Source organism: Tasmannia lanceolata, unplaced genomic scaffold (genome assembly GCF_043159265.1).
Source record: "Tasmannia lanceolata isolate RefF3 unplaced genomic scaffold, GAP_Taslan_0.1 ptg000015l, whole genome shotgun sequence".
Lineage (NCBI taxonomy): Eukaryota > Viridiplantae > Streptophyta > Magnoliopsida > Canellales > Winteraceae > Tasmannia > Tasmannia lanceolata.
Genome location: NW_027518692.1, coordinates 19765547 through 19791924, shown reverse-complemented (window position 1 = coordinate 19791924; position 26378 = coordinate 19765547). Strand labels below are relative to the sequence as shown.

General features: G+C 37.9%; 1 protein-coding gene across 1 annotated transcript; it reads right to left on the bottom strand.

Moving 5' to 3' along the window:
- Nucleotides 1–4838: 4838 nt before the first annotated feature.
- CML37 (calmodulin like 37) lies at nt 4839–5843 on the bottom strand. The gene has a single exon (XM_077353981.1). It carries the CDS (start codon nt 5529–5531, stop codon nt 4983–4985), a length of 549 nt encoding a protein of 182 aa, XP_077210096.1. The 5' UTR covers nt 5532–5843; the 3' UTR covers nt 4839–4982.
- Nucleotides 5844–26378: the final 20535 nt, after the last annotated feature.

Sequence of the window (26378 nt, the reverse complement as noted above, 5' to 3'; positions counted from 1 at the left end):
TTCCATCAGCAGTAAGACGAATTAATGAAAACGGTGGCTCAAACTAGATTTAGAAGAAGAAAAAAGAAAAGGTGAAAATCGAAGACTATTTGAGAACAGAAATCCAATAGGAAGAGTTCGAATCTGTCCATGATTAAAGCTTCACATGCGTTAATTGATGAATTTACAACGACAATTGGTCAAAACAATCATATATATGCCTCATACAAAACAAAAGAACCCAAATTCAAATGGAAAAGCTGAACTCTATCAAGAACAGAGAGAATAAAGTTTCATATACATCCATCTATGAATTTATAATGAAGCGAATTATCAAAATAGAATTACATAAATCGATAACTCGAGAAATGAAATTCAATGAATAAAGGTTTATACCTCTGTCTGCAACAAGCGGATCGACGCCTCGTATAGAGCTTATCGGAGGTTCTGTAATTGGCAGATAAATTGAGGGGAAGAAGATTAAAGCGAGTGCTATAAGAACAGTTTTCGTAAACCCTAGGGTTTGAAGAACAGATGGGAGAAACTGTTGCCATTAGAGAGGAGGATGAGGCCATGGGAAATAGAGGGGAAGGAGTGAAGGATGAGTTAAAAGCTAAGCGTCTTTCTCGATTTCAAGTCATTTGTTTCAGACTCTCCTTGTATTTTCTTTTGGGAGATGATATTTCACCCCCCCTGCATTACGTGCACGCCCCCCTTATTTCTTTTTTATCTTCTCTCTACATTGGAGAGCTCGGAGAATGACTTGTGGAAATAAAAGAGTGGCGGGCGTTAGTGGCACGTTGCTATATGGAATCGGTGGTTGCGTGAATGATCGGATCATCAGCAAATCTGATTTAACCCGGAAAAAGTTGGGTCGGCTTGGGCGTGGCTCGGGTTCGGGTTCGCAACCAGGTTGAGTTCTGGTTGGGTTCGAGTAGAGGGTTTGGGCAACCTGAGTGAAACCAGATTTTATTTTTATTTTTATTTTTGTTTTTTAAGCTTAAAAACTCGAATTGGGTCGGGTTGGAACTCGGGTTGGGTTGGAAAAAAGGGTTGCTGTGGTTGGGTTCAAGTTGAGTAAATGGTTAGTCGGGTCGGGGTCGGGTTCGCCTCAACCAGACCCAAGTTGCACCCCAAAAGAAGGGGTGCCGAAATTCGATGAATTTTTAAATTGACCAGAGCACCCTTATACGAGACTGGATAATGGGCATTTTGAGTATGGTTCAACTTGAGTCGGGCTCAACTCGGACCCAGGTTAGACCCAATGTGGACCAGATTGGATTGGCTTTTCCTAAGGTTGAGTTGGGTTACGGTTAGAAAAGGCCAACCGTATTTCATTTCAGGTTTAGTTAGGGTCGGACCCGTCCGGATTAATTTCGAGGTTAGGATTGACCCTTCTCAACCCGTGGTTGGGTTGGATCATGTTAGGGTTGAAGTAATGCTACCCGGGGTGGGATAGGGTTGGCCCCAACGCGGCATAAGTTGACTACTAATTTTGAGGTGAACTCTTGTTGTGTTTTGGTCAAAGAGTAGTTCCCCAGATGATAGAAATCTTTGAATCAGGGTCAACTGTGGGAAATATATGATTGGTGTCTTAGGATTTAGCTATGTTCTCTCTGTATCTCCTCTCTCAATATTAGTAATGACACCTCTGTTGCTCCCTTCAAGAAACTACTTCAGTTGACAAAAATTGGAATGGCTTACGGGTTAATCATATTTTTAACTTTACGGTCTAATCCTCCTCTTCCGAGTCTCTGACTTGAGAGAAATTCCTGTATTGAATTCACAGTGTGAATAGTAGAACTAGTATCTATCCACCAAGTATTGTTAGGGGCATCAACTAAAAAGATGTCATGAAAAATAAGAAAAAATAAAAACTAAGTACTTTGCTTTCATTTACGTTCATTCTTTGTAATAAACCCATTCCCTCTTTATGTATTCTCGCTTTCGGTAAAAGTGACACTTGATGCTAGCTTTCATCTCGATATAGATTGACCCTGTTAGGTTGTACCATCTACAACCTTCTTGCCTTTTATGGCAACCTTCTTGCCTCTTTTCTTGAAGTACCCTCAGGACAACCCCTGAGTGGCAAAATGAGCACGTGTAGGTCTCTCGATCGTCAACCTCTCTTATTCTTGGATGCACATAGCTATCAGCTTGCTTATCTTACACTTCTCTTCCTATGTGTTGTAATTAATTTTAAAAGGGTCGAATTGCATAGGCAAAGAATACAAGATGAAGTGAGCAAAGAAACCCAGAGATCTCCATGTCCATCCTCTTCAGTTAAGATGACATATTATTCATCCTCATAATATGCTCCCTCACACCACTGTGACCACTGTACCTCATGGTAATCATCCTTGTCATCAGAGTGTTCGCAATTGCCTAGGAGGATCCCTCATTCCCTTGAACTAATCCTTTTTTTTTTTGAAATGGCAAATATTATAAAAGAATCAGAAGGGACACCCGAAAGGGAAATCCCGAAGTTACAGAACACAAAAATAAAAAACTAATTGCACAATGAATAGGACATCAAATAGGAAATTGATCAGACCAAATCATAGAGTTGCATACCACCCCTCTTCTAGCCAACGCATCCGCCTTCTCGTTAGCAGACCTTCTAACATGGATCAACCCAATATCTGATTCCGCCAATATATCTTCCATTTTGTCAAAAAGATAAAAAAAACCTCCAAGGCGAAGCCACCCCACCCCTCAGGCACCGGATAACATTAAACGAGTCCCCTTCAACAATTACACTCTTCAGACGGTCCCTACTCACCTTTTTTATGCCATTGAAAGCCGCTTGGACTTCCGCCTCCGTACCGTCAGTCACACCTAAAGGGCCCCAAAAAGTCCAAAGAACCTAGCCGGCATCATCACGACATAAACCTCCCACCCCGGCTGGATCAGGATTCCCAAAGCAAGCACCATCAAAGTTTATTTTTAACACTCCTTGACGCAGTGGTTCCCATCTCTGCACAACTTTATTAGCCCACTCACTACTCAAACACACCACACCCCTTCTTTCCCAAGATCAAAAGCTGAGACAAACTGGGATTGATAGTTTTCACTTCTCATAAATGGATTTAACCTCAATTGAGCTCTGAGCTACGAGTACTTCTTATGAATCTTTGTTTTTAGGGCATTCTTTCCCTCCAGATGTGTAGTTGCATTTTTTACCCTTATTAATCCATACTATCTTTTAAAAAACGTATATATATATATATATATATATATATATATATATATATATATATATATATATATATATATATATATATATATATTACTATCTACAAGGTCTAAAATAAGGATTCATTTCATAGGAATATAACAGAGAACATGACTTTGGATATGAGAGAATGGAAGAAAATGATCCATGTAGATGAACCCGAATTGTGCCAGGATTAGACTTAGTCAATTTGAGCTGGGTAAATCCTTTCACCTTCTTCATGAAAATTTTCTAAATGATTCATTAGCCAACCCCAACTAGTTTGGGACAAAGGCTTAGTTGAGTTGAGCTGAGTTGACTTGACTTGACTTGAGCTGAGTTTAAGGTCTAAAATAAGAAAATTTGATGGCTCTCCAAAATAAATCTACACTGCATATAATTGAAACATTTGGGTCAGCCGGGGTAATTTAAAACCTAATAAATATAAATCTAAGAATTATTTGTGGGTTTTACACATTTCACATCAGTAACCTAACGTTTGGTTTCCAAATAAAGTTGATGTTTGCATTTCTTGGATGCTCTCTTAGCTTTCCAAATAAAGTTGATGTTTACATTTCTTGGATGCTCTCTTAGCCCCATGGCTAAGGGCTAAGGCCCTGTATGTATTGGATTTCGAGAAACGATTACGAATATAAAGCTGATTATTGGACTCAAAATTAAGGCCTTGTTTGTTTTGGATTATGAGAACCGATTGTCAGTAAAAAAAACTGACTATTTGACTCAAATTTATGTTTAATTTTGAGTCAAACGGGACTCACAATCGGTTCTCAAAATCCAAGACTAACAGGGCCTAAATGCAATATTGAGTTCAATAATTAATCAGTTTTGGACTCACAATCAGTTCTCGAATCCCAAATAAACTGGGTCCAAAAGCAAAATTGAGTCCAATAATCAGTTTTTGACCCACAATCGGTTCTCAAAATCCAAAGGCCCTATTCGTTTAAGCTTAAGACAATCCAAAATAAACTGAGTCCAAATGCAAAATTGAGTCCAATAATCAGTTTTTGACCCACAATCGGTTCTCAAATTGCTAAGGCCCTGTTCGTTTAAGCTTATGACAACCAACTGCTAGTGCCAAACAGATTATTGGACTCAAAGAGTCCAATAATCGGTGTATGACTCATAATCGGTTTTCATAATCTTAAACGAACAGAGCCTAAACAAACACAGCTTGAATGTAAAATTGAGTCCAGTAATCAGTTTTGGGCACAATCAAATCAGTTCACAAAATCAAAACAAGCAGGGCCTATGGATGTAAAACCTTTGGCAAAACTCATTGTTGATGCATCTCTTGGTGGTGACACTGATGCCATTGCGGGCATAATTAGAATATTAGATATGGGAAGGTGGAGAACTATAATTAGAGATGGGAAAAAAAAGGGAACAGTGCTGGATTCTTCTTGCTAATGCCCAGAAATGACATCTACTTGTTAGAGCTTCAAGCTATTATTTTTCAGGCTTACAACTAGGTAATCAAAAAATTGAAGTCCAACACTTCGATGGAGAAAATGATCCTGAATGGAATGTCTCACATTTTGAGTGAAGCCAATCAAGCAAAGGCCCATACATCACCATTTCCTCCATCTCCATAAATGTTAGGCAAATGGATGAGACATATCATCTCTATAACAAAGGCAATACAGGCAATAAATATGAAAAATATATACATAAATGGTGATTAAGAATCTAACAAGGCCAAAAATTCCTCAAAGAATCAACCAATGGTATATTGGTCCCATTTATCGGACGAAGATTATAGATACTCAAATCAAAGCATCATAATCGCAAATTCTTCGAAGCTAAGAACACCATCGCCATCAAGATCGAACCCACAAATCATTGCCTTACATTCCTCGATCGATCTCCGCTCGCCCAATCGACTAAGCATCCTCTTCAAACTCTTTGGTGTGATAGACCCAGACCCTTCCATCTCATACTTTCCAAATGCTTCTCTCAAATCCCTCCTCTTCTCATCTTCTCCTCCAACTTCAACTAGTCTCAAAAAATCATCAAATCCCAACAATCCATCCCCATCACTGTCCGTAGACTCTATGAAACCCTCCGCGTCTTCTACCGACAAATCCTCCCCCAAATTCTTCATACAACTGCTCAACTCCTCAGCTGAAATCTTTCCATCTCCATTCTCATCAAAGTGTCGAAAAACTCTTTCGAATTTCCCACATTTCGGCGCGTCCACCACTATCGAAACCTTGTCCTTCTCACTCTTCTTAGGCGAAAGCTTTCTAAATAACTTCCCAATGGGTGACAAACATGAATTTTCAATTGGGTCTTTCTCAATCAGTGTTTCTGTTGTCATTGGTTTGTGAAGGAAACAAAGGAAACTAATATGGGTATTTGTGGAAATGAAATGGGTATCTGTTTTTTAAGCTTATAGATAGAAAAAGAATCAAGACAAAGAAGATAAGTAGATAAGGAAGAAGATCTTAAGATAAGTATGTCCTCCTTTTTGGGAAGTTCTATCTCTGTAGAGGCCGTTGTTTTGAGCTCTGTATATATACATTTTCCTATGGGCTCTTACCAGTTGCCTTCCTCTCGCCACATGTATCAGAGCAAAAAACAGCTTGCTTGAATTTTCTGGTATTCGAAGTTTCGGCGTATTTCTCTTGATGTTTTAAAAAAGGAAAAAAGAAGACTCTTCTTTAACTTATCCTTCCAATTTCTCGTGGGAAGGGAGGAAAAATCATCAAACATAAAAGTCGGCACACTTTAAGAATTTCGAGAAGTTCAACACCGTGTTTTAGAATTTCTTTCACTGACCGGGTAACGGTCAAAATTACCGTGAAAGACGTGTTATCCTGCCGTGTTGGAGATATTATCCTTATGGCTATACTCGTTTACACTGGAGGGGCTGTCCCAAGTAAAAAAGGGGGGTGAATATATCACCTAGTATATATCCTATTATAATATAGCTAGATGGGGGTTTCACTGTTCAAAATTCTTTTTTTGACTTTTTTAAACAAAGGGCACCCATTCAACCCACAAATTTTCAATCCTACGCCTCCTTTATGCTTTTTAACAAAGGCACCCATTAGAGCCACATAATTTCAATCCCACCCCCCTCCTTTATGGTTTTTAAATAAAAAAAATCTAATGGGTGATCTTAACCTTCAAATTTAAGAAGAGCAACATATGATGGAAACCTCTATAGATTGGAGGGCTAGGATCAGCCTATGGAAATGATTTTTGAGGCACAGCCTATTGATGTCGTGTTCCATCACATGGACGGTTTGGATCAACCTATGATTTGGTCCGTACCTATGATGTGGTCCGTACAGTTCATTCATGCTAGCATGTCAGCCTCACCTTCGTCTAAATCTTACGTGTCAGCCTAACATCCAGAGAGAGAGAGAGAGAGAGAGAGAGAGAGAGAGAGAGAGAGAGAGTAGACGGCAAAAAATTATCGCTCGCACTACTGCTAAAATCTCGGTATTTTCTATGCTTTTGCTTGCCAACATTATACAATACGATAGGCTTTAAAAAAGTTGCCGAAATTAAACATCAACCACAGGTCAGGGGAAACATAATCCCAAGGATATTATTTATTTTAAAATTGGGGTTGAATTGTTGGGTAATTTTATGATTATTTTCAGTTTTAATTTTGGGATTTTAGACGGGTTGTTGTTATTCATTTTTTCCTTTCTTGCCCCGTGCATTTCTCGCCCCGTATATCGCACGGGCTTTCTTAATTTTACTAACGAAGCTGTGAATTGCATACATGACACGAAATTTCTAATGACACCAACATAAAGCCAGTTGTATCATTCCCCATCCAGACGCATACCAAAATTGAAGTGATAAGTTTTATTTTCTTTTTTTGGTTATAAAGTCCTAGGATGACCTATGTTGCTAAATACCCAAATTTCAACATTACTAATGTCCTCAGAGAATATAGTCCATCCACTTACGTCATACCTAAATTTCAGCATTGCTGGTGTTCTAACAAAATATATTCTCGCCCCGTGCATCGCACGGGCTTTCTCACTGGTCTACTACTATATAACTAGAGAAAAAAGGAATTTCTTTTCTTTTTCTGAGAGATTTACACATCAGCATTACTCTTTTGCCATTAACCCCTTTGCTGATATCTAACATTTATCTCTATGAGAAATTACTTGAGGGTAAAATCGTAATCTGCATAGGAAAAGCACCGACTCGGGTACCTGTCTATGACAATTATGAAAAAAAAGTACCAAGAAGAGGTAAAGACATAAGACAATGACAAAAGAACTACTGTATATTACTCATGTATGACACTTGCAAAATATTGACGAATTTCGGGCACCTGAAGAGGAACAACAATTATGAAAACATCTATCGATTGGAGGGCTAGGATCAGACTATATAAATTGGAGGCCTAGGATCAACCTATAGAAATGATTTTACTGGCACAACCGATTGATGTTGTGTTCCATCACATGGACAGTTTGGATCAACCTATAACCTACTACAGATCGAAGGGTTCATATCAACCTATGAAAATTATTTTTGGGGCACAACCTATGTCAGTGGCCCATCTAATGGACGGTTTGGATCATCCTATAGTACGGGCCATACCGTACATTTTAATAAAGTGAGGAGTGCGATCATTAAAATACGGTGCGTAGTGCCATTATAAAATATGGTAGTGAGGACATTAGCATTATATAGAATTTGAAACCATCTTTGTTACTTAGATGTTCCCACGCAGGTAGGGTTCAACCCGAACCCAACGAGTTCAACCCGAATTTGGGTTGGGTCGGGTTAAGCTTTTTCGCAAATCGGGTTGGGTTGGGTTGGGTTGGGAAAAATCAACCCGATTTGGAAATCGGGTTGGGCTGTCAGGCAACCCGACCCGAAACCCGAATTTGGGTTCCATCTAAAGAAGTTCTGTATATGTCTTTTTCTTTTTCAACATTGAAATAGTCTCCACAGTCCACAATTGACGGTTTGAATAATCCTATGGTGTGGGTCATACCGTACTTTAATAAAGTGAGGAGTGTGATCATCAAAATATAGTAGTGCGGATAACATTTCCTTTTGTTAATTGGTAGTCCCTGTTTGGTTTGGAATTTGAGAACCGGTTGTGAGTTAAAAACTGATTATTGGTGACTCACTATTGGTTCTCAAAATCCAGAACAACCCGGCTTGAGTTGAGGTGGTCAACAATTGGTACCATATCAAATCGGGTCAACCCGACCCAACCCAACCCGAATTGGAAATCAGGTTGGGTCGGGTTGAACCCAGTCGGGTTGGAAATCGGGAACTACTTTTCCTTATTCACTATGTGCGGGTCAAATTACGGAAAGTTATTGACGAATTCTGGACACCTTAAGAGGAACAACAATTATCGAAACCTCTATAGATTGGAGGGCTAGGATAAGCTATGATGTGGTATGTACAATTCTTTCTCGGCCCGTGCATCGCACGGGTTTTTTTGCTAGTATATATATATATATATATATGAGAAACTTTACTTGGGTCCACCCACATGGTGTTATGAATAGCATGATCTGGATCCTTCATCTTAGTGCCCATAACTTATAGATGACAGGAGAACCATTGAATGACCCATGATGATCATTTCTAAATTATTCACAAGTGTGAATGTCAATAGTCTGATTTGCATTCGATCCACCCATGTTCGGGTCATTTTCTACTCGGATATTTAATCAAAGGATTCCTCGGATTGTACCATTGGTGTTTGAATCTAAGCCGATTCGGTCATGATCCGACAGTAAAATTAAAAACTATTTTACTGAGGTTACAAAAATTATTCAGTATACGCTACCACCCAGTGCAATGAGTGAATATTTAAATATATATTATAAAATACCTAAAATACCCTTATTATTTATAGAGATTATATATGATGTTCAAGCATGTACTTTTTTTTTTTGGATGGGTGAGCTGGGGTTTAACGGGGATTGTGGCAGGTACCTGAAAGGTAAGGCCCTGTTCGTTTGGGATTATGGCAGCCTATTATAGCAGCAAATTGTGAGTCATAAACAACTACTCGCCCGCAAATGCATCAAACTTCACTAGGTTATGTGCTCATCTTTTGAGTCATAAACAACTACTCGCCGCCCGCAGCTCTGATGCCATCCTACCTGAGTCTGACGTGGGAAGTAATATGATCTCTACACTTAATTGAAATTACAAGGGTTGCATTTAAAAAACTGGTAGGGGTCCCCGCCAAACCCCAGCTTACCTACCAAAAAGAATAAATTACAAGGGTTAATATGCTCTCTACCCTTAATCAAAATTATAGAGGTGGACAACACAACATTAACAACAACCGATGAAATAACAACAACAATTCGAACCATGGATTTTCGTAAGGTTCTTTGGTGATGGTAAGGCATCGTCCATTAATAAAAATTGTCACTTAGTCATGGCACTCGACAATGTTTTTGTAGTACTTGGTATTTCACAAAACTTGATGTCAGTTAACCCTTACGGGTGTGGCTCTTTGGCTTAAAGGCATGGGTATGCTCCCAGTAACTTGAGTTCAAATCCCCCGGGCTTACACGATGCGCGTGGTTTACGGATGATTGTGCGCATCCATAGGGAATAGTCCCATCCTAAAAATTAGGGTGGGGACACCCTATGTCATAAAAAAAACACTTTGGGGCCATTTGGATACGCAGATTTTAGAATCCGGAATTTCTTCAAAATTGTAGCTAAGAGATGAGAAGAATCAGACTAGCTGTTCTTATTTACTCGTTTTTTACTTCTGGCCCTTCTTTCTGTCAACAAGAGAGTAGTAGATCCTCTCATATATCCAAATTTTAGAATCTCAGGATAGGAGAGATTTTTAAAATCCGAATATCGAAACGGTCCCATGTCAGTTGCTCGATTCACAGAGGTTAATAATTGTCCTATTGAATTTTCCTAGGAGTAATTTTTTTATATTAAGGATCTGTATACGACGAGGTCATCGGTACTTATGAGTCCCATACGTACAACTTCTAACCTATTCCAGTATGAGGAAAATTCTCCCCTATTTTCCAGCGGGTCACATCGAAGCTAGTAGAATTTTTATTTTTATTTTTAATTGGTTCCCCCTAATTTCTAAGAAAATTGTCACCCTAGGACTCATTTGACAACCATTCACATTCTCTATTCGTTTCTCAATTTCTGCCTAAAATTCCGCTTGGAAATTAGAAATTAGCGAAACAGGGATACAGGGTCGGATTTGCCGAACACAGGTTTATGTTTTTTTGTTTTTGTATGTTTCCCGCAAAAATGCTGCGAAACTGCGTTAACGGGAAGAGAATGAGAAAGAAAATCACGGGGATATTGGCACTGCTATGTTTTAGGAATTGCACAAGCTCAACTTGTATTTTTTTTCTTTAATGTTAAGAAAGGTTTTTTGGAAACTGTAATAAATTTTGGTGGCTGTTTAAATAATAAAATAAAGGGGTATGCTAAGGGCGTCCTTGCAAAAATGGGGTGAAAGACTGAATGGGGGCGCCTTCACCCTTTCACCTCTCAGTTTAGAATATCTCCAAAAGAAAAGATAAGTCAGTGCAACTATCAAAAACATGGTAGTGCAAATATCAGTTGCGAAAAAGAAATGGCCGGTACTAAATACATGAGGTCGGCTTGGCGGTTCATCCAAACAAGTTGCTTTCCAACTAACCGGTGACCATTAAATATGAGAGTGGATTGAGTTTAATACCTGTATCAATATGTGTTGCATTAGTCTTATATGTCGGCCCCAGTCTCATATAGAAGTATCATTAAATCAAATAACATTAGTAATTTGGTCGGGACTTTTGCATGAGAGAAGACTTTTCAGCAGATTTTGTCTTAGTCATTTAATTCATCTCAGCAGGAGTCAGCTGCGAAATGCCTTTCGGCAAAAGTCCCTAGCAGATACCCTTCCTTCTTTTTTTTTACTTATGACAACCCCATTTAGTAGGGGTGCAACTTAGATCGGGTTGGATCGGGTTGAGGCCAACCCTAACCCAACCCAAGATAGCATTCCCCCAACACTAACCCAACCCAACTCGGGCCTCGGGTTGAGGATGGTCAACCCTATCCCAACCCGCCTCTAAATTTCTCGACCCTAACCCAACCCATCTAACCAAAATCGGGTCGAGTTGGCTCGGGTTCATCCTGGGCCAAATAGAAAAATACAATAACCCATAGAAAATCAAGATAAAATTAGGGGATGGAGGTTGGGTTCGGGTCGGGTTGGCTTTTCCCAACCCAACCCAAGTTGCACCCCTACCCTCTAGTGTATTTGTGACTACTCCTTTACGTTATAGGGGCTGTCCCAAGTGAAAGCAAAGAGATCTTTTGGGGGGTTTTTTTTTTTTTTGGTGGTGGGGGGGGGGGGGGGGGGGGTGATGCAGGAGCATCCCCATAGCAATCTTTATATTGGCCTCTAAGAACTCATTAGGGTACTTTTTACTTGTTTCATTAGTTTTGTTCATATAGGGCAGTCTTATCATTTTAATTGTTCATGTTATTTTAAGTCAATTTTTGGTTTAATAAGGGTAGTTTAGGAATTTGAAAATTGTAATGGGCTATAAAAGGCCATATTCCCTCTCATTTGAGAGGGACTTTGGATTGGAATTTGAATTTGAATTTGTTCTTAGATCTAGATCTAAGCTTTGGAGGGAATTTCCTCTTCTTTGCTAGAAGAAGGATTTTACTAGTTTTATCTTGAGAATTTAAAGATTGCAAGTTGAAATTTCAGCTTTTCTCTTCAAATCAAGCTATTTCTTGTGAATCGAGGTTTCTTTGGTGCTTTTGTAGATCTTGCATCTCCTTGCAAGATCCTTTGTCAAATTAGTGAAGAAAATATTAAAAAAAATCAGATTTCTCCAAAATTTTAATCTCCGCGCAATCAGAGATCCGATCTACAAGATCGTTGAAAAATCGCTTCCGCGGCCCCTTGCATCGCGGCGGGGGGGGGGGGGGCAGCGGCATCCCTACAAGCAAGATTTTATATGCACCAGGTTTTTTTTATATTGCCATCCCTCTCTTTATGTTAAAAATCTTGGGAAAAATACACTTAGATCTCCTATGGTTTCTAACATATTCAACTTAATCCCTAATGTTTAAAAAGTTACGAGTAGACCCCTTGGGGTTTCAATTTGTATAAGGTAGGCCCCCTCAGTTGACGGTTCGTCCACATATTGAAGGATTAGGATGATCCGATGGAGCTGATTTTGTGGGCACGCCCTATCTATGTCAGGGCCATCAAATGAACGCTTTGGATCATCCAAACAATGTGGGCCCATACCTGAATCCAAACACTACCAAAAACACAGTGGGCCCACATTGTTCGGATGATCCGAGCGTTCATTTGATGGGGCCTGACATAGATAGAGTGTGCCTAAAAAATCAGCTCCATCGGATCGCCTTAACCCTTCAATCTGTGGACGAACCGTCAACTGAGGGGGTCTACCTTATACAAATTGAAACCACAGGGGGTCTACTTGTAACTTTTTAAACATTAGGGGTTAAGTTGAATGTGTCATAAACCACAGGGGTCTAAGTGTATTTTTCCCAAAAATCTATAAGCTATTGATTGGTTTTGGGGGAAAACAAATCTATATTAAAGAAGGTAGTGTCGATATTATGTCCTTTAAAATAAAAAATTTAAAATTCCTATCTAGTTTAAAATAGCTTTGTATCGGACATACGTCAATCAGCTATCAATTTACCTAAAGTAGGTCCCACTTTTTGTCGCAAGTTCGTCTTTTCTTGTTCTTGACGTACGAATGACATTTTGTGTAGTTTTAAGTTTTAACATAGTCGAGACGAACACGGGTTTGAAGGAAGATGCTGATGGACGTACGGTCCATGTTCAAAAACTCGCGAAACGATTCATTCTTTCAGTTTCACTGCAATGGATAACTTTCCCAAGGCTACTTGGTTGACAAATGGCCGGTCATTATGGCCCGCCACGCAAGGCCGACACCAAGCTGACGGAAATTTGCACTGTTAGGGTTCCACGCAAAAGCAACAGTCCCACATCAGATGTGTTAAATGGATGTCGATGGGTTACAAAGGAATGGGCACTCTTCCTCTAATGGCTAGCTTTTATGGTTGACTTCTACCCGGTTTAAGTTCCCTACATGCGCGTTGTGTTGTCATGAGTTCCCTACATGCGCGTTGTGTTGTCATGACGCCTCCGGTTTAAAATTGCGACACGCGACACGTTTCCTCATTCAGATACCTAGTTAGCAAAACTCCATTTTAAACTTGTACAACAAATAGAAACCGTTTAAACACGCTTTTTGGCCAACTTTCCAATTTTACCCCCACCATATTTTTTAAATGACAAAATTCTAAACTCATTTTCCGGTGTTTCCGTTTTTTACTATGTTTTTTATGTAGTACCGTATTAAACTCGATTTTTTGCCGTCCCTTTGTTAGCTGAATCATGTTTTGCTAAATACATAAATAGAGCTTTGTTGTGGGCCCGCTGTCTTGGTTTATCTAGACCGTGCATCTGATAGGATCCCGGACGGCCCAGATATCGTAACAATAGGATAGGATTTTTTTATACAGTGTCCGCATGTACATGCAAGCACACCAATAAATTCAGCGGGGTCCACATTAATGGAAGATCCAAGGAAGAAGAAGAGGAGGGTTAGGATTAGTGTGGAAAAGAAGGTGAGGGGTAGCAATGGTGGTCCCTAGGGAATCATAACCTAGGGCTCTGATACCATATTGAAAGAGAGGAGAATGAGAGAGAAGAGTGAGTTAGGAAATAGCTCTCGCTTGCTTATGTATTTATATAAAGAGAGAGTACAAAAACGAAAGTGGCCTTAGGCACATATACACCTTCTAACAACATCCAATGGTGACCCGTAATCGTGATAACACACTAAAACCCAAGCTCTTTCGTGACCATGTTGCTTATGTATCAACCCGCCATCCTCTTACAATATCCTCTACAACTGAAATAGAGCCCACATGTTTTTCGCAAACAAATAAATAATCAAATTGGCAAGATGCATTGGTTGATGAGTATTATGCTCTTACAAAGAATGGTACACGGCCTTTAGTTCAATCCTCCAAAACTCACAATCTACCGGGTTGTAAATACCCGTTCCATATCAGAAGTCTGATGGTTGCATGGAACGTTACAAGGGTCGCTTGGTTGCAAAGGGCTTTAATCAAGAAGAGGGTGTGGATTATAATGAAACCTACAGCCTGCTAATCAAACCCACATCAATCCGGGTTGTCTTAACAATTGCTTTGTTAAAAGGTTGGTCCATTCATCAACTTGAAGTCAATAATGCCTTGTTACACGGATTGCTCAATGAAGAAGTCTACATTGATTGCTCAACTACCAGGATTTATTGATCTCACTCGACCCAATTATGTATGTTGACTCCACAAAGCCTTATATAGCCTAAAGCAGGCACTATGGACCTGGTCTCATCGTATGAGTAAGTCACCTTTATGAAATGGATTTTCAAAGTACAAAGTCGGATAAATAATTATTCATTCATAATTATTCATTCGAACTATTAATGGTAATATTACCAATTTGTTAGTTTATGTTGATGACATTATCATCACATATAACAATGATTCTGTCATCTCTTCGTTGATCAAAAAATTGCATACCTCCTTTAAACTTAAAGATCTTAGCCCACTCTGTTTCTTCCTTAGCATTGAAGCTTCTCCTACATCAAATGGATTATTTCTATCACAACAAAAATATATCTAGGGCTTACTCATTCGAACAAAGATGGATGGCATCAAGCCATGCTCTACTGTGGCAGCCACAGGTATTCAACTCTCTAATTTTTTTGGTGAGCCATTTCCCGATGTAACACTTTATCGTAGCACACTTGGTTCTTTACAATATGCTTCAATCACTAGACCCGAAATTTCTTTTTCCGTAAACAAGGTTTGTCAGTTTATGCAAAGACCCACTCAAGTTCATTGGACAGCCGTTAAATAGATTCTACACTACCTCAAACATACCATTCACTCTGGGCTCCATCTACAACGATCCACTTGTCTATCTCACAAGATGTCAAATTGCCAATTGGGCTGGATGCCCCAATGACCATCGAACCACAAGTGGCTATTGTGTCTTTCTTGGACCAAACCTTGTATCCTGGAGTTCCAGAAAGCAAACAACAATGACTCGATCAAGCACTGCATCTGAATATCGCAGTTTGGCTTATGCGGTTTCTGAACTCACATTCAGGCAAGTGAGAGGGAACATACTAAAGGTTAATGTCTGTATAATATTGTGCTCTTATATGTTCGATACGATAATCGTCATATGTTACCTCATTCCACTGCCGTCTGTAAATCTTTGAATGTATGCTGCTCCAATTTCCTCTCCTTGTGTTCTTTTCAAGTACTTTTTAGGTATAGATTATGAATTCCACTTTGATGATGGAATATCATTTCGATCTAAATTAACTTCCATTTTAATTTAGTCATTCATTTGTTATGAATATCATTTCACCTATGTTACTTTTCGATCTAAATTAACTTCGGACCCGTGCGACCCGTGCATTGCACGGGTTGTCCCACTAGTACTTTACAATTGAGTAAACGGTGCATAGATAATACCAGAAAACAGGGGATTTCTTAATGCTGGTATGATCTTAATTGATGAATCTGAAGATATACGTTGAAACTTTTCATATTAATGTGTTACTCTTCAATGTTTAATGGGAAGCACCATATTCGTTTCTTTCCTTTTCTTTTTCTCTTATTTCTTGTTAAATTTGTGAATGCTAAACTGAATTTTTTTTATCATAATTCTTTCTCAAATTTTGAGTCGGTCGGTCCCTTTCTCACCTTGCCCAGGGTCCAAGAATTTGCCAATATTTAAAACATATTAGAGTTGAGGTTCTGATTACTCTTAATATCAATATAGTTTTGGGACATCAATGTTGGACTGATTTTGTAGTTATACGGGAATTTAATCACGTGAACCAATCCTCATTAAAGGATAGTTTCATCATTTGGTTGCATTAGTGAGACCAACAACTCTGCGATGCATAGTTTGGAAGTAATTTAAGATTGAAAAGAGTAGAAAGTTGATTCAAAAGCAAAACAGATGGTTGGAGCAATTGTATGAGTTTTATATCTAGGTAGGGTCGATCATGTAAGAAAACGAAAAAATGCCTGATCACAAAACCCAACAAAATAAACCCAATTCTCAACTAATTACAATATATATAAGTGATTAATAAACAAATTTATATAATAGAACGATAAATTTATAATAAAAAAATTGCTAAATTTTTTTATGAGTATTATGTTTTTATTAATGTGTCGTCGATGGGGGATAAGTAATTTAAAAATTGAATTCATTTATGAAATCGTTACTGAGCCAGATCAAATTGGATCGTAGTTTTTTTATTTTACAAAAAATTAATAGAAGATATTAAAGTACATGACGGTACATAGAAATTAATAAGAGAAGAACAAACTGATACCTTTCTAATATCATGCATCAAACTTTGATTAAATTATATTGTTTCTTGGTATTTTTATCTAATAATGTAACATGCAACAAATCATACATAGAGAAGAGTTGTCTGCCATTACATCGGCCATTGAATAAATGGCAATATTGGAAACTGCCAGGGGCACATATATTTTATTTTATAGCACTTTCGAGTGAAGTTGAGATCTTTGGCAGAAGAAGATGATAGTAGGATAAATGAGCCCAATAAAAAAATGCTGATTTTGATATGCCTCTCCTCATTACCAGATCAAACAACGAAAACAAAGACAGAGAATTACAACTGAGTAAACTATAAGAAGCTAGAGAATTTGCAAAAATAAGTTGTAAAAGCAATTTAATTCGACCAAAACTCAAAACCAACGCACCATGTGTAGGGTTCATAGAATGCTCTCTAAAGTACAGAGCCATTTTCGCCTATATATAGATGTTGGGCAAGGCAGGCAACGACTATGTTCTCCTCAATTAGTCTTGATAGAGTGGAGCATATTTGACATGTTTTTTTAAACAATTTTTGCTCCACTAAAAATATGAAGATAGAGAGGTGTTTGCAGAGAAACTAACCAATAAATGATGCATTAATTTGAGGGGGGAGGGGGATGAAAATGAAAATAATGATTTAAAATTGCTTCTAAATTTTTGGGTTTTCTTTATAATGGTTTAAACTGGAGCTCCATTGCATAAATATCAGTCATCTCTCTCTCTCTCTCTCTCTCTCTCTCTCTCTCTCTCTCTCTCTCTCTCTCTCTAACTTTGGTCAGGAATTCATACTCCGAAGTAGGGGCATGGTCTGACCAGCAAAGGCTTGAGTTATGGCACCAAGCCTGTACTAATCAATCGGTCGTCAAGATCCAAAAAATACCTCTAAAAATCGTCACAGGGCAGTCTATAGAGCCTTATATCAAAGCTAAAGAAAGAGGAACTAAAAGATACATATATAGAAAAGCAGAGATTGAAACCATACTGTTAATTAGGAACCCTACCGATACGCCAAAAGCTCCAAAGCTGATGGAACGCGTTAGGCAAGGCCCTTTAAACATGTTCCATACCAGGCTGGGTCCCGCCCAGTCCCATACCTAGGCGGGCCCCCACTCAGGACCGTAACATACCACCACGCTTCCGAATTCGCTGTCGTCGGCGGCCCACTCTGTGACGGCTTTGACTCTGGCCTTTTTTCCAGGTAGCCCTTTCCACAGGTCGCCCCTTCGGTGACTCGAACACGGGATGTGGTGGCTGCTCTGATACCAAATGTTAGGTACCTTACCGATATGCCAAAAGCTCCAGAGATGATGGAACACGTTAGGCAACGCCCTTTAAACCTGTCCCATACCAGGCTGGGTCCCACCCAGTCCCATACCTAGGTGGGCCCCCACTCAGAACAGTAACAAAGCCGCAGAACAAATCCACGTCCTGATCTTTGCGTCCAACATATCCCATTGAAGCCTAAAAAACTCCTGGTCATCCAAATAATCTCAAAAATTAAAATCCAAAAATTGAAGAAGAAAAGAAAATGGATTGTTCACAGAGAAGACGAAAATGGCATTTGAAATGAAAATGTAAAGATGAAAGAGATTTTAGGTTTGCATGGAATACTAAAAACCACGCTGGAATAGGAAAAAGTTTATTGCATTTGGGAAACTATTTCTAATTAAAGCAAAATTTATTTATACACGGTGTAATTCTACCTGTATTAAAACTACCTATGAAAACGGCAGCATTTAGTCGGTGATTATGAAATGTTGCCACTATTAAAAGTACCAATGGAAAACAGCCACATTTAGGAAATGAAGAAGGTAAAAGGTAACATTAATGGGAGAGAAATTTGGAGGGGAAAGGAATGTAGTGCTAATTTTAAGGGATTTGGGGGAATTGGAATAGGAAGGCTTTTTGATATTTGGCTTTTGGGAGAGGATAAAGAGGGAGGAATGTGGAAGGGTTGCAAACGTGCAATCAAGAGTGGTGTTTGGTGTTTGGAATATGTCTAGCTATCTATCTATATAAAGCTGAATGTGGTAAGCTTGGGTGGCGCCACGTGGCACCCCCACTGCATTTCGAAATTTAAAAAGTGTTTCACACGTATTCCTCTATCACCACGCATTCCTGTATCACCACACGTAACCTTAATAAAGTATCTTTTTCCAATAAACATTTAAAGCAATAAAGTTTTCCAATAAAGTGTCCCAAAAAATGGGAACTTTTCCAAATTGATTTCATCTAAATTGCAAAATACGCACTTAACGCAATAAAGTTTTCCAATAAATATTTAACACAATAAAGTTTCCCAATAAAGAATCCCATAAAAATAGGAACTTTTCTAAATTGATTTGTACAAATCCTTAAGATCATAATTTTTTCTTCACCTCGTGCGAACTAGTTTACTGAAATTATGGAATGTGAGGAGATTCATACAATGGAAATTGGTAGAGATTTGGAAAGACCTATGAAAATAGTTTATTTTAAAATTTTGATTTTATTAAATTCCACATGTGAAAAAAAATGCCACGTAGATTCAAGAGGGGAAGGAGGGGTTGTCCACATCGGCGTTAACAGTGAAACATCCCTTCCTCCTTATAATATATAGATTTCGGGGCTTGTGATTAACATTTTCTATTTCCGTGGCATATCTACTAGGTTCCTTAAGTTCTGATTAATGCAGGTTATTTTAAACATGGATTTGACTTCTGTTCTTGACCTTTGTATTAGAATAGTCTCATCAACATTAGATGCACTATCCAGGCCAATGTGATGGGAGATGTCAATGGAATTGCTGCTGAAATTACCATTTTCCCATGCCTATTTCCCAAACAAACACCATAAACTATTGTTGAAGTTAACTGGACCCCTTCATGTGAAAGTTCTCTAAATTTGGTTCATCTTGTTATGGGGCCAGTTACTAAAACTTAAAAATGCATGGACCCAATTATTATTTTTTTGAAACACGTGGACCCAATTCACCCTTCGTATGACATTTTCAGTAAAACTCGGGCTAAAGCGACAGTGGTAGATCATAAATGCACCTTGTAACTGCAATTTCTAATCCTGAGTATCAATATGACTGCTTGATTTTGATTCCAATTAGGTCCTGTTTGGATACCTCATATTTTGTATTTGGATTTGGATTTGGAATTGAGTTTTGAATACAAAATGAATAGATCCGCCAGCTCATGTCGCGGGAGACAGAGAGGGAGGGGGTACTTCCTACTGGAGGGGAGAGGTTGAGGAGCAAAGAGGGTGAAGGAAACTGCCAGATATGTGGATTTCCAATTAGATGGAAATTTTATTTTTTTCCACTGTCAGTCCCTGAATTGGAAATCCAAGAATTTGATCCGGATCCAATTTACAATGCAAAAGGGTTGCAAATGTGAGAGATCCAAATCAAAATCTTCTCCGCATCCAAACGGGCCCTGAATGAAATTCATTATGATATGCTTCTGGACTCTGCGACTGAAATGTCAGGTTCTTGGACACTTAAGCATAAGGAAGCTACTCAGTCACGATCTTGCTCAAATACTTGTGACAACAATACGGTGGGCCTCTAGAAAAAACTCAAGAAACCCAAAAGTGATGGAAAAAACACAGAAGAACACAATGTTCTTGGAGTGGAACATTGGCTCAAAGAACACGGACTATGGGAGTTACTTGTGGGGAAATGGGCCAATCTGATCTTTTTCAGTAAGGAGGTAGATGGAGCTGTCCTAAAATGGGACTAGTAGATTAATAGATCACTTCATAAAGGCATATACATTGCATACTAGATCTAGTCACACTGGGTTTCCAACAAATCACTATTACATCCATTTCATTAGAAATTGATGATCTTTTAACAATATCTGTTGGTGGGATTTCCAAAAATATAGAAATTATAATGAATATGTAGAGTTGCTTCAAGTCGCGTAATCGCTTTCCTTAAGACAAATTTTGCCCCCACCAGTTGTGTGCAAAGGGGAATCGCGAATTGCCTCCAAGATACAATGAAACCTTGTAGGAATGTCCTACAAATGTTTGATGACACTTTGCACAAGTGGAATCAAACCCAAAACGCCTTTCAAGAACTTCAAGCCTTAAAGAAAAGCACAAAAATTGTTTCTACAGAAAATAGTCTTTGTGTACTGTTTTATGTGTAATTTAACTTGAAAAACAAAGGAGTAGGAAATTGTTTTAGAGAGAGAAAGAAAAAGTCCAGCAATAACTGAATTTCAGTGTTTGAAAAAGACAGATTTCTGCTCTTTTTATTGAGCATTAGATGTCTCGTCTATTCATTAAGGGAAACATCCCTTCAAAACATCCCTTAGATTGGTTTGAATTATGACCATTTGATCACATCCCTTCATAATTTAAGTAGTTTGGATCATATACAAGGTGTCCCTTATGTTTGAAATTATCCATGACTGTTGCAAAGCAAAAGACATGAAGAAAGGTTAAAAAACAAAAGTGAAAAGCCATGTACATTACTTCCCAACGGATAGTTTTTCAAACAGTCACGGTCGACCGGGGCTACAACGGTCGACCGCCGGCATGCTCCTATCCATTTTATTTTTCACGATCCAAAGAACCGCAGTCGACCGGACCTTCCGCGGTTGACCTCCGACACCTCCCTGGAAATTAATTAAGATGGCAGTAATCTATCCGCGGTCGCCCGGGATACCCCGATCGACTGACCCTGTCTTAAAATTGTTTTTATAATTCAAATAAAACTTGTGAAAACTCACTTGATTTTCTCAATATCATTTTGTAAAATCTCCAACAATCCCCCACCATTTTCAAAATGAAAATAATTTTCTCATTAAGCTTGGAAACCTTATGCATAAATGAAGGTATCTCTCGATTTGAACCTTCACTTAGTGTAAACACATCAAAGTTAATCAGAATTGCATAATAGACGTATATTTGAACTAGCTATTCTATTTGATTAACCGGACAAATCTACACACACAAGATTTCGTCCCTATAAGCAATTTTTAAGAGCCGACACATGTATTGGCCTTGTGTCTATATCTCGGTTTCATGAGTGCTCTAGAGACTAGTCAAATCTCATAGGAAGCGGCACCACTCCCACACTCACATAGGTAAACTTATCAAGAGTGTCCATGTAACTAAAACACTCCAACACCCTGTTATAAGCCTATTAAGAGCCCATTTGCTCATCCTTACCCTTTTAAACATTACAGGTACTAAGCACTTTACCTTGGAATGAAAATAATGAATATTATAGTGCTTGCAGTCACTCCATATGATGTACTTGGACTCATTGAACTCAAGACTTGATGTTTATTCAAGTGTTGAGTCGAGGTTCCATCATTGGTGACTATTGGTTAATGGATTTAACCCCATCCCTACTAATGTCTTACACATCATATCTCTTGCAGGAGCTTTAGTCAAAGGATCAGCCAAATTTTGGCTTGATCGCACATAATCAATAGTTACAACCTCGTTGGTTAGTACTCTCTTATAGTACTATGTCTAAGTCTTATATGTCTGGACTTACCATTATAAACATGATTATATGCCTTTCATAGTGTGGCCTGACTATCACAATGGACATAAATCGATGGCATTGGTTTAGGCCATAACGGAATTTCTAAGCCATTCTGCCTCTTTACAACATGTAGCCAAAGCTATAAACTCTGCCTCCATAGTAGAAGTAGTAATGCATGTTTGCTTTTTAGAAGCCCAGGAGATAGCTCCTCCACCAAGAGTGAAAATCCACCCACTGGTTGATGTATGGTCTATACGCTCAGTTATCTAACTGGCATCAGAGTATCCTTCAATCACTGTTGGATACCCACTAAAATATAAACCATATTCCATAGTCCTCTTTAAGTATTTAAATACTCTATATATTGCATTCCAATGTGCAAAACCAGGACTACTGGTAAACCTACTAAGTTTACCCACTGCAAATGCTATGTCTGGTCTAGTACATGTCATAGCATACATGAGACTACCAATAGCAGCAGCATACTCTAGTTGGAAAATGATCCTACCATGATTAGGATATAGCCTCCCACTAGGATCAAGAGGTGTTGAAGCAGGTGAACACTCAAAATGATTAAACCTTTTGAGCACCTTTTCTATGTAATGAGATTGGGATAGAATCAAACCATTTTCATTCCTTATAATTCTTATTCCCAAGATTACATCCACTTCACCCATGTCTTTCATATCAACATTTTGTGACAAAAATAATTTAGTACTTTGAATATATTCAATATCTGTACTAAATATTAACATATCATCAACATATAAACATATTATAGCACCTATATTACCTTCAAATTTACTATAAATACATTTATCTAATTCATGTATTCTATAGCCATTTGAAATTAAAACTTTATCAAATCTTTCATGACATTGCTTAGGGGCTTGCTTAAGGCCATATAAAGATTTGATTAGTTTACAAACCTTATGCTCTTTTTCCGACAATATGAAACCTTCTGGTTGTTCCATATATACTTCTTCATCCAATTCACCATTTAAAAATGCAGTTTTAACGTCCATTTAGTGAATATGAAGTTTGTATATAGAAGCAAGAGCAATCAAGGCTCAAATGGTAGTAATTCTAGCAACTGGAGCATAAGTATCAAAGAAATCAATATCGGGTTTTTGAGTAAATTCTTTGGCAACTAGTCTTGCCTTAAACTTCTCTATTGATCCATCTACTCTCATCTTATTCTTGAAGATTCATTTAGAACCTATTGGTTTTGACCCAAGTGGTAAGTTAACCAATATCCAAGTCTTATTACCCATTATAGAATCCATTTCGTCATTAATAGCTTCTTTCCAATAAGCAGCATCTTATGATTTTATGGCTTCTATATAGGTTTGAAGATCACTTTCAATGTTGAGGTCCAACATTATAGAAGTTTTGAGTTTTTCTCTTGATCCTTCTACTCGATAGGTAACAAAACCAGGACCAAAACTCTTTTCTTTTCGACTTCTTTTACTTCTCCTTAATTCACTAGACTCACTAACTTCTCTTTGAAGTTCTACCGGGGATTCCATAGAACTACTAGCCTCAACTTCCTTTGGAATAGAAGTAAATCTATTTTCATAGAAAATAGCATCTCTTGACTCAACTATAGTGTTTACATCAAGATAGTGTGGGACCCGATCCCGCGAGAGGGGTGGGGCGCGAGCCGCCACACTCTCTCTTGGTCTCTCGTACCCACGCGATTGGCATGTGCATTTTTATTATTGATTTTAATTCATCTTTTATGTGAACTTGGGATCACTAAGGCAATCCGAATTCCACACAAAAGAGAGTGACAGAGTCACCACCTAGATGTGGGATCTAGGACCCATAATTTACCAGAAATCTAGACTCGTTACCTAGTTACAAGAATGGAAGGTATGGGGAGTTATCCACCACATGCACCATTGCTGCCCGATAATCGGTCTTCAATTCCAAAAGTTAACTCTTTTAAATTTATTTTAAATGGCTCATTCAACTCTTTGTTAATGTGCGAACTATGTGACATACATCCTATGATCTAATTTCAATGTAGATCCTAAATGTGTATCTTGATTTCTTAATTTGTTTGAATTCAATCTAAGTGAAAGTTCTCCTAAAATTCTAATTTCATGGAAAAATCCTAAATGATTTAATTACGCATTTACAAGAAAATTAATATACAAAACACCACAATTTGTTGTGGAGCCGACTCGTGGTTGGTATGCCATCAGACATCCAAGCTGCCTACGTACCCAAGCCTCACTGGGATCAGAGTCGACGTAGTTCGGTGCACCTAAGCTAAGCTACTTATGCCTAACTTAACTAAGACACCGATCTAGACTGGATTGACTGTTTCAACAGTTTTAAGAGAAGTTATTTAATTCAAGTTGAAGATTTTATTATCCTAGGATTTCATCTAAGATGCTATATGATCCTATCTAAGTGCAAGTTGTCCCTTAGACTAATGCAGGTTAACCTACATCCTAGGTAACTAGGCTTGTCCTAGGGAAAATTTGGGTGACTAGTGTAATTAGACCTATGGCACGGTTGCTACCCATAGCAAACGTCCGTGATGAGGCTGGACTCCTAACTCTAGGACTCCCTAAGACCTAGGACACGACCTGATATAAGTGTTCCTAAGTTGGGCTCTAATGGTTCTTATATCGGAAACCATAATCCAATGGTTCCGAAAGACATGAGATAAATTGATTCAAGTTCTTGAAGTTAATTAATTTCAGATTTCAAGGATTTTCGGTTTCTGAACATTTAAGGAATACCAAAGGTTCTAGGGTTCTCCAATTTCGGCCTCGAATGGCATCCAAGGAAGGGAATCGTGCGCTCTTTCCTTGTGCAATTTAATACATAGGTTATAACACCTTATTGCCTAGCATATCTCAGGATTTCCATGGGCAGTAACCTCGGAGCCAATAACATGCTATAGCTTAAATATTCAAATTGTCAAAGATCGGTTGCAATTGGGATACGATTATGGATGCACTGGCCATTTTACCAGGAAAGTCTAAAGATCCTAAGATTTCTGTTTCAATTGATTAAAGAATTAATATGTAACAAAAATTTAAGGTTCTTTAGAAATTTTGATAATGATTTTTAATTAATTTCAATTTTGAGTGGATTTTATCAATTTTAAACCGCATGAGTGATTTTACAAGTGAATTTATTGCAAACGAATTCAAAATGGATTGAAATTTCTACAGCAGTAGATGGGAATGTATGTAGCTTACTAGAAAAGTTTTGCAGATTTTTACATTAAGCTCCTATTTAATTTTGATTTAACAATAATATGACCAGATTGTTAAAATAACACAGAAACTACTAGAAATAGAAATCTAAATTCATTGAAATTTCTACAGAAATAAGATATGGGTAAACATAGCATGCTGTGAGATTTTCATAAATTTTAAAAACCATTTACTACTAATTTCGGATTTTTCAATTTTAAAACCAGATTATTGATTTAGACTACAACCCTTAGGAAACAAAATCCAAATCACTTGAAAATTTTATAGCAGCAAGAAATATGAAATATAAGACTACGTTAAAAATTTTGAGAATTTTAATTGCGATCTGATGTCAGTAAAAATTCTCACAAAATCTGATAATTTTCAAAGAAAACATTAATAAATATATCAAAAAAAATTCAAAAATTCTCAAAACTTCATGGTAGAATGTATCAGTATCATATTAGTTTTCCACGAAATTTCATTAATTTTGGAATCTGTTTAGTATATATTTTATTTTTCTTCGTCAAAAAGATATTTTTGAAGAGTTTTCTATTTTTAAAACACGATTTTCGAGAAAATTACGACTCCGGAAAATGGCCTTTAACCTTGTTGTGATGTGATGAACACAAGAAAAATTTTAAATTCCACAAGATAAATCATCCTAAGATAGCTATTTTTTCAACTTTTGTAATTTCTCAGCCATTATTTTAAATGAAATTCCACTGTTCACTAAAATTTTCAAAATCCTTTGATTCAATGTCCGATCCGATCCGATGGTTATTTTAGTATATTTAAATAGATCAGTGTATTAAATTTCGGGACGAATCGGAATTGAAACACTCATGTAGATCATGATTTTGAGCACACACATATAATATCGAATTAAATTCAATTAAATGCTAAAAACCATGCAAAAATATATAAAGAATACCAAATAATCCTGGAAAAATCTGAGAATAGTGCACCTACCTGTGATGGAGATCCTCGCCGAATCCAAAA